The 13266-nt window shown below is 40.0% G+C and overlaps 1 protein-coding gene across 2 annotated transcripts in view; it reads left to right on the forward strand.

Annotated features, from left to right (window-relative positions):
• The first annotated feature begins 976 nt into the window (after positions 1-976).
• LOC139442614 (kinesin-like protein KIF28P) overlaps positions 977-13266 on the forward strand; it is a 38501-nt gene continuing 26211 nt past the window's right edge. For both annotated transcript variants that reach the window (XM_071223470.1, XM_071223471.1), the window contains exon 1: positions 977-1107. In XM_071223470.1, the coding sequence (XP_071079571.1) occupies positions 1048-1107 (60 nt within the window). In that variant the 5' untranslated portion in view covers positions 977-1047. The remainder of the gene's footprint in view (positions 1108-13266) is intronic.

Here is a 13266-nt window from a genome sequence, read left to right on the forward strand (position 1 = left end):
ATCACGTCATAAGGATTGTTTTCAATCGTTGTTGCCTATTAGCTGGTGATCCACACTACAAATCTACCACGGCACGCAAATGAGGACATTTACACTTACCATAAATCGCTACAAACGCCGGAATAAGGGTGCAGGGGTAAATTTAAGTGGACATTAAATATTTGCACTAAGCATGAAACTGACTGATCGCGGAAACGCGTTTTGACGTACACCGAACACCCTTACATGCCCCCACTCCAACATGTCACGTGATCCGCTACACCGGAGCTGTAAAGTATTAATGGGTGTTTGACATCTACGCCCTGCTAATATACGCAGTTTGTTGTCGACACTGGGTCATTGAAATACATGAGCTTCAAACGTTTCCATCAAAGCACGGCATTTTGATATGTACTAAATTACGCTACGGTTGTGTGTACTTGAAGATTTTCTCATTACAAAATGTAATATTGGTCTGGTACAACAGTTGAAATTGTATTTGAGTCAAATATACGTTTAGTGTGCAGCTTTGTAGTTTGACGGCTTTTGACCAACATGTGCCTATTGGTTCAAAGATTATTGCATGGATTTGTGATTTTTAAGATTATTATACTCGCTGAGCAAAAGGCGCCTATTGTCGTTCCGTTACAATCGGGATTATCTAGCTCAAGACGTATTAAATAATTGTGAGATCAAGCTGAACAATCCCCTTACTAGCATTTAAAGATTCGTATTTGTATGAAACTAACGTCAACGCCTATTACAGCTTGGAAACAAACAACCGGTCTTGCGAAATAAACCATTCCTTAATCTGTTACAAATGACCGTAAACAAATAAACACACTCCATGGAACGCACATGGCAGTCTATTTATAGCACAAACCATCCTGGCGGGTTACGTCATAAACTGATTGGCTTATCAACCTGTTGTCGGAGGTCACGACCGGAGATATCAGACAAAATGTTCAGTTAACGTAAATCAAAGCGCAGTGAACTTGTCCAGAGAGCGCGCAGTTGTGTATATTGGAATTAGATAGTTGAATTTGGATACACGGGCTTCTACAAGAAATGCCAGGTGGAGGCGGTGACAGTGTCAAGGTGGCTGTGCGCGTGCGACCATTTAATCAGGTAGGCAGACGACAATTCGTCACGTTTGTAAATGTCTACAGTATTGATTTGTCGCTCTGATTAACGCAATGGGTTGCGTCCCTGCGTTGTTATGGTGACGGAATTAATGGTTGGGAAATGTTATTGTATTGACATGTATGTCTGATAGTATGATTTGTTCTTAACGTTTAGCATTTATGTTTTAAATGAACTTACCACAAAACAGATTAAATTGAGGGACTACGTAGGTTGAAGGGTTAGAAGCTTATTTGAAAATAATCATTCATCCCTCTAGTTCAGAAATAAAAAAAAAACCTATATAATAACCTTGACATAGTTCAGTAGTTATGTGTAAAATGAACTTACCTGCAAAACAATTATCTGTAACGTAAATAGATTAAATTAAGGGACTCTGGAAGTTGAGGGGTTGGGAGCTTATTTGAAACTATTCATTGATCTCTCTAGTTCAAGGATTAAAAGCCGCAATGATATAACTCTAAAATAGTTTCAGGTCGGACAGGGAATTTCAAATTTTTAACAATACGTTAAAATAACTATTTGTTTTCAAAATCAAATCCATGAGACAGTAAATAATTATTAGTATGTTTGTAATGTTATGTCTGTCAAGTTACAAGAGTAACGTTATTTGCAGACATGTATAACGTATCAGATATCACGTTAGGGTTAGAAAACAACTGTCAATACCTATGAATTCAGAGCTGCCTGTGTTAACAATGACATGTCTTGATAAGAACAAAGGATTTACTAAAGCCTCGATCGATAAAATTCCATTCCCGTGGGGGTAATATGTAGGTATGAGCGTCACTTGGTAATGTTAGCCATGTCACAGCATATAAATGAATGCTTTTTATGTTCTCTGTTTCATTAATCACGACCTCGGTGTTGCTTTTTATTATGGATATGTAACTGCGTCGAAACTGTTCTTCTTTACAACCGAGAGGACGGGCGACCAAGTCGGCAAAGGTGCTGCAGTTTGATGTGGTCGGTTTAACTTGGGTTCGAATCCTAGATTCGCCCAGATTTATGATCGTGGGTTTCATCAAAGTGGTAAACGTCTCCGAGATGCGCCACTTTAAGCTTCCAACGTTAAACTTAAAAATATTTAAGTGGTGTTTTTTTAAATACCAAATCGTTGAGCTAACGCACACGCTCACACTATATTCCATCGTAGAGTAAGCTTCTTCAAAGTGACTGTGATATCAAAATACTGATAGACATTTTGTGCGTTTCGTAAGTTAAGGTCAGAGTCGCCTGTGAAGATTCGTCTTAGAATTTTACCGGTGGCCAGGTTCACTGACTTGGTTGATGCATGCCATCATATCCCAATTGCGTAGATCGATGCTCATGGTGTCAAACACTGGATTGTCTGTTCCAGACTCGATTGTTTAGTCATATTGGTGAGTGTGGCGTTAAACGATAAACAAACCTGTATTGTGAACGAATTAGCCTGTTTTTGAACGATCGGTATAGTTATGGCTCCTTTGGGGTAGTGGAGTACAAGGTCCCCTAATTACAAATGTAAATGACACAGGTTGGATCGGCAAGTTGGAAAACACGTATGACCACATATAAAAGTTGGCTCTGCGCGGCATTCGCCAAGTTCGCTGACTTGGTTGACACATGCCATCATATCTCATTTGCGTGGATCGAGGCTCATGGTGTCAATCACTGGATTGTCTGTTTGTTTATTCATATTGCTGAGTGCGACGTTAAACGAGAAACCAACCTGTGAGGTCAGAGTGCTCAGTTTGATTCAGTCCTAAGTACACGGTAAGAGGCGACTAATAGGTATCGCTTGGTTAGTGTGTGACCTTGTAGATTGGATGTCATCGTGTCTGACGGCGCGGAATGTCGCCCATGCTGTCAACCATGGACTACCTGACTCAGACTCTAATATGTGCAGGCCGGCTTGATATAGCTGTAGTGGTGCTGACTGCGGCGTTAAGCAACATTCACCAACTCATCCTGGTTAATCAAGATGACAGTGATGTTTTTAAAGTATAGGAAGCAAGTCAAAATAGAAGTCTTTCCAGTAAACGTCTTTCAACATTATTATTTTATGTGTATACAAGTATATTGTAACGCATTGACAAGAAAAATATATGTAAATGTCATCTATACTTAAATCGTTATGGAAAGAAAGTCAATCGTGAACACTATCATTACACTTCAAATGATTCGTTCCACAAGCAGCCTCGTCGCTATATGGCTGAAATAATGCCAATGCGACGTTACATTTTAAATTATATTTTTAAAATTTTAACTCACTTCACATACAGCTATTGTCACTTTCCTACTGATATGTCATGAAAAAAAATGAATCACCTGCTTACATTCTGCTTACCGTTTCAAATTAACCAACATAGTGATTTATTTATTGTATTTACTGCAGAGGGTTTGGTTATATGTCAATAGTTATAGTCTTTAATGTGAATAAGAACTGAAAGATAATTGTATCAGGGAACCTCTCGATATGCTTATTAAATCAGTTTCCCGAATGTCCCCCACAGTGTGTCGAGAACGCGGAAACATAACACCTATTTGTTTGGTTTCCAAGACAACCGCAGCACTCACAACAAGTCAGCCGTAATTACCTTTATAGATATATGACGCTAGGAAATATTTAATCCCAGCGTGCTGACTAGGATTGCCAATCACAACAAAAGCCCTTCACAGCCAGATGATGCCATGCTAATCCCCTTCCCTGAAACCTACACCATTCGACGTCATTCTCATGTCGTATTAGCAGTTATTAGTCGCTCAGTCCCCTCCCCAGCCCTTCAGCGAGTCGTCACCCCTCACATCCCGGCCCCCTCCTGGACTGGCCACTCCGATAGTTTGTCCGCTGGAATCTAAACCCTGGTACGCGAGTCTCGGCCTTGTTATCCAACTGCTTAGCTTCCCCTAGCTTCCAAACCTCCTTCTCTGTGTCATTTGGTCAGCGGCCCGGGTAAATATAACCCTTATACCCTGAAATGTATACCCCCGTTTGTCAGTGATATTTCTCTATTGGCTGAAAATATAAACCCTCTTTTTAACCCTCTGATTGTCTGTTGTCTTTTTCTCTCGTGTCTTCTGACTTCCATGTGTTTCTCATTCTAGTAATTTTTTTACTTGAACACTGCGGTGTTTGACAAGGTAAGGCTTGTTCTCGGTATTGAAACGACCACACATGTCGTAAACTCGAGAACAATGGGGATCAGCCAGTGCGGTTCATTAATGTTATACAAGATTTGTCACTACTTCGGAGGATGTTACCTGGTTGGTCGTCGTACCCGGAAGGTGTGAATTCTCACACTATCAACCCAATATTTGACGGCTCTGGTCACGTATACTAAAGTGAGTGTAGACCGACGAAGTTTATTGACCATGACACACAACTCGGGGGCAAATCTACAAAATTGATTTTTTTCCCGAGGATATTCTAGATGTGCCCATCCAACGGGGGCAGCGGGGTAGCCAAAGGTTTAAAGTATTCGCTCGTCGCGCCGAAAGCCCCTGTTCGAATCCCCATGTGGATATGTGTGAAGCTTCCTGGTGTCCCAAACCGTGAAATTGTCGGACCATTGCCAAAAGCGGTTAAAAACCCAACTCACACACTCATTCCGTCGGGATGTAGTTCTATGTCAATGCATAGTCATTAGTATGAATACACACAAATACAAGCAATTTGAATACAAACAATAAGTCTATATAAGACTTACATTTATTTAAGTATTATTATTAAGTATATATTAAGTACCACATGTATCTCGACGGGTGATACACTGTAGATTCGTAAGGCATTTTTGGGTGTGTGTTGGGGGTGGGGTGGGGTATGGGGGGGGGGGGGGGGGGGGGGCACGGGTGGTTGGATGGGCAGTTGCTCCCCTTACATGTACCACGATCCCATGATCGTGGATTCGCAACGTTTATGAGCATTGGCTGAAATAAGTTTTCCTCCCTACAACTGTGAACAACAGACCGCCGTCTTATAAATGGAATATTGCTGAGTGCGGGGTTAAACGACAAATAAACAAACAAACAAACAAAACGTAAGGCTTAACTTAATTGATCGGGTGCCCAGGCCTATACTGAAACGTAATATTGTGACCCGGCGTGTTGATGGGTTGGTTTATAACGGATGCTTTATATTAATATTATCAATGCTATTATGCGGCCGTGATTTCATTTATGTCTGCTTACAACCACGATGATGTGCTAGCCAGGAAAGGGGAAACGTAACGATCCGTGCTTCCCCTGGGAATCTGAAACCATGACACCCACCATCAATATTCTTTGTTAGAGACGATGGCTGCTTCTAATTCAAAACATCTTTCTCGCTATAATTTTGTTTATTTATTTATTTATTTATTTATTTATTTATTTATTTATTTATTTATTTATTTATTTATTTATTTATTTATTTATTTATTTATTTATTTATTTATTTATTTGATGGGGAAGCATGTCTGAAGACGTAGTAGTGCAATGTAGTGTAAACATCCGGTACTAACACTGTTCTTACCGATATGTTTTGAGAGTGTAAGTCTATTGTTTTGTTTGTTGTCCAACGCCGCTCTCAGCAATATTCCATCTATATGAGAGCGGCCTGTAAACAATCCACCCGAGACCAGACAATCGGGTGATCGACATCACGAACATTGGTCCACGCAATTGAGATTCTGTCATAGCGACCGATACAGGATAACCTTTTTTTGAATGAACATTTAATTCCAAAGCCATGACACGTTTAGAATCAGTTAATTGCCATTATTCATAAGCTGCTAATCCCCATAGTTAATAGTCATCACCATTTTATTGTACATTTACTGTCAGCCATCCCGAATGAACTGTGCCTTAATTACTGTTGTTTATATATATGACTTAATCCGTGTCAGGTGATCCTGGCCATGTAAGCCTTAGTCTAGAGACGAAGGGAAAGAGGTCGCAACCTTAGCCTAGCTTGGGTTAGAGGCAACACCAACACTACTAAGTACTGACTATATATATCTGTAGGGAATAACTAGTTGTTTATACCGCAAAGTAACTACTTGATGTTCTCGAGAGCCTACACCGATTCCTCGCATATAGGAAAATGCAAATAATCATATATGCAACGTCACATGCATGTGTCTGTGACCAATGCAGTCAACGCGGTGTCACGGTTAATACGATAACATGCAACCAACCAAGTCTCCAAGATACATGGCCGTGAAATCTGAGCTCATAGATTATTCAAGTTACATTGACCGAAATATTCACCGGTTAGCATTAGTACTGTTAGTAGGTACATGTTTATATTCTATGGAGGAAGCTATATATATGCAAATTTAGTGTTTACTTTCCCCATCCCCCACGACGGAAATTTGTCATATAACAAAAATTAATACATTTCTTCTTCCCGAAAACGTCCGTCTTCTTTATTGGGTTTTATTTTATTACATTGTTATTTTATTTTGTGAACCGGATTAATATCTTACATGAAATTACCATACGGTTTATCATCCGAAGAAAATAGGATCTGAATAATTTAGGTCACAGTTTTGCTGAGCCAAACAAAGACAAGCTATACACTTGAGATTAAGCCATTCTTTTCCGACAGGGGACACGAGTGGCCCAGTCGTCTAAAGCACAGTGATTCGTTGTTCAGAGTCGCGCCCCTTTCCCGTACAAGGATACTACGATCGTGGGTTCGAATCCGAGATTTACCCTGAAAATGATCATTGGTCTGTCAACACGAAACCCGTGCTGTATAAAGTGGTAATCGTTTGCGAACTGCATAATTTTGCGCTTTCCTCCACATTAAGCAGACACACCGTAATTAAACACTGTTCAAAGTGACATTAAACCCAACTGACGCACGGTTAATAGTGACATGATACCTTGTTTGTGTTCATATAGTCCTCTCTGGCTTTAAACAGCTCGCCACACGTAATGGGGACGATGCCCTTGTTGGCGTTGTAGCCGATCATTGAGTAGCTTTTCCCGGAACCTGTCTGAGCGTCGGCAAAGAGGGTAGCGTTGTCCAGCACCCCCTGGCCGAGGTGTTCAAACACTCGTCTCTGACATGTCATAAGAGAGAGTTTGCGGATAGTGTTGAATGATTGTGCTTATCGTCGATATATTCGGATATTTATATTGTAGATTATGCTTGTTGGATCCCGGGTCCTAGCAACATAGACATTCGTGACTAACTCGTCAAATTTCTGGTTGTAAGTTACGGAAATATGCGAGTGGTGACGAATGCAACCTATGCCGGTCGTAAGAGGCGACTTAATCGATGTCAGGCTCTGCCACTTGGCTGATAGAGTGTCAGCGTGCACCAACGAAGGGACCGTTGCTCACAATATCAATCACTGGATTGTCTGGCTTAGTGTCGATTATTTATTCCGTCATATGGTTGGAATATTGTGTCATACCACAAACTAATATCTCTATTAAATGCTCGGTTGCAGTTAACTGATTATTTGGGTCGTATGTAAGATGTAGGGCATATCAAGATTTAAAATTTTGATTCACTGCTATGACAGGATCCGTTGATCGTGCGTTCGAATCTCACATTCCTCCTCATTATGATCCATGGCTTGTTTGTATCATACCCGTCCTCGTGGAATACGCTATTGTCTAAGACCTCTCATTACTATAATTGTTTCCATAGCAAAAGCTCATAAGTGTTATATTAAATAATGCCATCAACTTTATACTGATAGGTTTGTGACCAACATTTCATCACATTTGCAGCGTTAAACATTGCCTGAATAGTCAGTATCCGAATGATCACTCTTTATGTCAGATTCCGAAAACTTTATCAGATGAATTGGATATGACACACTCCCGTTCCCTGAGGGATAGCATCCGAGAAGTGAGAAAAAAAATCCACTTTTGAATCCGGAATTTCAGGATATTACTGAATATATATAATAAAACGTTGCTCTTGTCCATGTGTTTGTTAGGGAAGCTCATCAGGTCAGTTTTGCCGGTCCAGCGTATATTTACAAATGGTGTACTTAAACTGCCAGTTTACCCCGGCTTGAGTGACCCAACATCATTGGTATAAATGTACTCACCAAGGACCAGTGTCTATCTTTTAGGCATTAACTATGACCTGTAAATCACATGTTTAACGTTAGACATGGGTGTTTACTTGTCTACAAGGTTGTGGTTGTGGAATGAGATCTCCCACCACAAGCAAAGAGCTGCGTCTCCCATAGTACTACGTTACTAAACTTTATATCTTCTTAAAGTGTTTATTCTAGCTATCGGAAAATGGCTTGATTCGTTTGTAAAGACAATTTGGACTTAAAATACTGATTGTGTCAACAACTATTTCATCTGAACTGAACTGAACTTTAAAACAATCAGACCGCTATCAGCGGCATTAGAGGTACATCACTGATCAACATATACAGCAACATCTACAAATATACACTATATATCAACAGATTTACCAGATTTTACAGTAAATATTGATACAGGAAAGTGTTCAGTTACGAGACATATTGATAGGGTTTAATAGCAGCGTTATGTTTGGATACTTTTCTAAGTGTTCCTAATCGTTTACTATTAAAAGATTAAATTCATTTTGTACTTATTTGGTGAAATGTAAAAATATTTTCTCATTAGCTGTTTTGTCTTATTTTGAAATAGTGGGCAGATAAATAGATAGTGGAACTCATCACCTAAATCAAATGATTTACAACATGGACATTTTCATTCAGTTTATTTTAATCTTCCAGTTTCAATTGGAGATTGTGATTGGAGGTTTTTCATTTTAATGAGTCTCACCAAATACTTACTTTCATATTTAAATAATCTTCGAAAATCAGGGATTCATTTTTAACTGTGGTATACATGACTCCTTTGGAAGACTTATCGCGTGTGGCTTCCCCAAAGTGTCATTCGTTGCTGGCTTTTGTAAATACACAATAGTTTTGTATCTGTCAACCGGCGCCCTGGAAGATATTATTTCGCACCCCAAGCTCGCAGGTTTATAAAGGCGGGACAATGGCTTGCATATCAACGTACTAGTTGATACTCAATAATAAAATTAACTCATTATCCTTTGCCAGTAGTTTACGCTCTGACACGCATGTGTCAGCGTTTATGTTTCATAATTTTACTGTTAGCATTAGTATCGATGTGATTGTTGTTAAGACCTTCCTGAGACCTCCGATAATATACATTCAAGATTTCGCATATGATTCTGCCATAATTTGATTGTTTTATTGATTGATTCCTGCACTCAGCAATATGGCGGCGGTCGTAAATAATCGAGTTTGGACCACACAATCCATAGGCGACTAACGGGATCGGGTGGTCTGGATCGCTGACTTGGTTGATGCATGTCATCGTATCCCAACTGCGTGGATCAATTCTCATCACCGGATTGTCTGGTCCAGACTGGATTATTTACAGACTGCCGTCATGTAGCCGGAATATTGCTGAGTGCGGCGTTAGACAACAAACAAAACAATAGACTTACACTCTCTAAACATATCGGTAAGAACAGTATCAGTACCGGATGTTTATACCACATTGCATTACTACGTCTTCAGAGAAAATCTGAACAAATAAAATCACAAAAAATCATTTCAGTTTTCCAAAGTTAATCTTTCATGCCATAATAGATTAACTTTAGTAAGATGAAAAAATCGGGTGGTCCTTAACATTTTTGGAGGGATGTACATTGATCGTGCATGGTGGGTAGAGACGTATACATGGTTCGACAGTCTTCGTGTGTAATAATTGAGTGATAAGTAGTGTTCGTTTGGTTTGTCAATGAAGCAGGTAACAATACCTTCAATTAATGACGTTGAAAATATATCAACTTACTTATACAGTATTCAAACTGCATCACATTCAACACAAAAAATAAGATCATTATTGCGTTCACTTAAATAACAATATTGCAAAACAACTTTCACAGAATTGTAAGCTTCTTACCATGTGTGATGAAGATCCGGATCCCATTCCCAGATTCATTAAGACGTTGAAATGAGTGACTTTTTTCAAACTGAGACATTGCTTTTTTAGTAAGCAGCGTAAACTTCAACTGCTAAATTGATCTACATGGTGGCATTTGAGTTTACAAAATGGGGTTAGAAAGACTTGAATCAAACTTGCTAGGATTTACCCGCGCTTAATTATGACCCTGAAGATTCGTGATCATGTATATGTTGCCTCGGTGCCATTACCATTATCAGCATGCCTAAAATAACAACAGTGTCATAACATTAATAATAACTTCAAGGTAACACATATCAGTTCAGTTAAATAGTCTCCGCAGTCTAGATCTTGTAATGTTTCCTCACGCGTACAAAAACCACATACATGGTCTAGTGGATAGAGCGTCTGTCCGGTGAGCGAAGGTCGTTGGTTCGATCAAACCGTGACCGCGACATACCAAAATACGTTAAGAGATGGTACTTGTTGTTACCCTGCTCGTCCCTAGGCAGTAAGGGGATAAACAAGTACATGTCGTTTCTTATTCAGTATAATGTGAGTGGGCTGTCCACGTTAAACTGCGACATGGTATCACAGTGTACTAGCACTATAAGACCGACATAGGTCCGGACTCACACAAGCAGACACACGCACACGTTACAATATGAGTGCAATTATCTTGATTATCTTGAGGTAAAACTACCACCCCATGCGTACAATAATCAATTCCAATCTCAGTGCTAATTCTATTATGGCTTCAGTGTCAACATGACACAGGAAAATTACCACACATATGAAGACCAGCAATTAAATCTTGGCATGCTTGCCTTGTATCTACCAGTGATCACTCGACTAATGACTGAGGATGTCACGGGGCGAGGTTGTTCAGATAAGATGATCCCACCTTTTGACACCACACGTATTGGCATCGGACACAACAAGGTGATCCTTGATTTATGTTAAAATACTTCCTGTTTCTCCTATGCAGGCCCGTTACGCCTGTTAAGATTCCTGATTAACTATTGATGGAATCGGTACAGACGCATGAATATAATCAAACAAGTGTGTTGTATCACCATGTGAGCTGATAGTGTGGCACATGCAACGGTTCACAATGCATAAATCACCGTCAAGTTGTATTGTTTGCGTAATATAAGCTTCGGTGTCAGATCAAGATAACCCACTCTTGGGTGAGTGAATGAGTTAAAATTTAACGTCGCATCGGCATTATTTCAGCCATATAGCGACCCACTCTTAGTCAACAGCTGGTAAACTATATTTCATCCATTTGTTTTGTGAAAAAGCCTTTTTCAGCTATGTTTCCTAAGAGATACCAATCCGGAATATCATTGTCTAAATGAATTTGAAATTTTATAGCTTACGTGTGCATCAACCCTTTTATATGTGATTATGATGGGCTATGTTTTAGAACTATTTGCCCGTTTTGCTAAAAAATGGAAGGTCATATATTTTTCTTAGGATTACATTGATTGGATTGTCCCTTGGCAACCGGAAGCATTGAAAATACGTTACATTATTAAAACAAGACCGCCAATAAAACTGTATAAATATATCTGGTATATTATGATGTTTACATGCTAATGGTAATCTTTAAACAGCCAACAATGTAGGTTGTCACGAATCACCTCATAATCACGTATTGTATTGTAAGAGGTGCGGATCGACCTCATAATCAGTCAGACCTCAGTCTTCCTTGAAAGAACAACCGGGCCGCGTATATAATGTGATATGTCAGGTAAATACAGACTCTAGATGCCTTATCTCAACACTATAACCCGCTCAACTAAGACCGTGTGCGGTATTTTTTCAACTGTCAAGCGGTATGTTTGTACCTTGTATTTCTTATCTGCATTTCGTATGGACAGTGAAGTTTAGCAAATGTGCGAATCTACTCGCTCTATGTTCACCATGCTCTGTTAAAAACAAAGTACATTGGAACCCCTTTAATCCGGACGGTTCCTTTCCCACTGAATTCGTCCGGTTTAACAAATGTCCGGATTAAAGAATCATTGTCACAGAATTATTCCCTACGTATTAATGTAAATGTCACTTACAAAATCTTCCGAAAAGCGGAGTGTACGGATTATTGTGTTCTGGAATATCGGGGTTACAATGTACTCTTACCGTATGAAAATGTGAAAATTGTACTATGGTTATGCTGTCTAGCACTTCCGTGAATAAACTTATTCAAAGGGGAGCTAACGGACAAAGATTACGCAGTGACAACCTTGTATGGGGAGTGAGTGAGTGAGTTTCATTTTACGCCACTTTTAGCAATATGTCAGCAATATCACGGCGGGGGATACCAGAAATGGGCTTCACACATTGTACCCATGTCGGGAATCGAACCCGGGTTTTCGGCGTGACGAGCGAACGCTGTAACCACTAGGATACCCGACCGTCCCTAAATCTTGTATGGATAACAATGTCATCGCTCCACTTGTCTACCGGTCAACGTACCTTACAGCAGTATATGTTATTGTTATCTGTATTCTGATCACGGTCTGATGGTTACTGTTTCAATAGAGCTGTTGTCCACGTAAGTCAATACCTGAAGGCATGCGGCACTGTTTTTCACGCTGGTAACAAAGGATTAATGGTATCAAATGGATACATTTCACGTTAATTGAATCGCATGGGAGATTTCAATGGCATTTGTACAGTGTCGTGCATATTATGTTGATTCTCAAGATTCAAAACAGCAAATACTGAGTTGGGGGACCAGGGGTACGTGAGTGAGTGAGCATGGATTTACGTCCGCCATTAGCAATATTCCAGCAATATCACGGTGGTTACACCAGAGATAGGCCTCACACATTGTGCTTACCAAAGGTCATGTGGGAATCGAGCGAACGTGTTAACCACTAGGTTACCCCACCGCCCAAGGATTACCAGAGAATGAGACATATTGATATACATACAAGTACCCTAGTAGGCAAAACGGCTGCCACAGCGTTAGTACTCGTATGAACGTGTCTGGCGTGACAAGGTGTACAATATATGCCGTACCTGTTGTGTTTAGTCTCTCCTCGGATGAGATTTAAGGCTGACAAGTCAAAGGACAAGTCAGTTGGATGGCCTTTCAAGACAAAAGAGTTGTGTTCTGTTCAGTCAGTGACTTATAACCCCTATTTCTGGTGCAAACATCTGCGTTGACAGAACCGGGTTCTGTCTCGTCATAGGAGCACTCTGCTGATTTGCGTCCCTTGGGTG

The sequence above is a fragment of the Haliotis cracherodii genome, unplaced genomic scaffold (genome assembly GCF_022045235.1).
Source record: "Haliotis cracherodii isolate W230 unplaced genomic scaffold, xgHalCrac1.p SCAF_5, whole genome shotgun sequence".
Lineage (NCBI taxonomy): Eukaryota > Metazoa > Mollusca > Gastropoda > Lepetellida > Haliotidae > Haliotis > Haliotis cracherodii.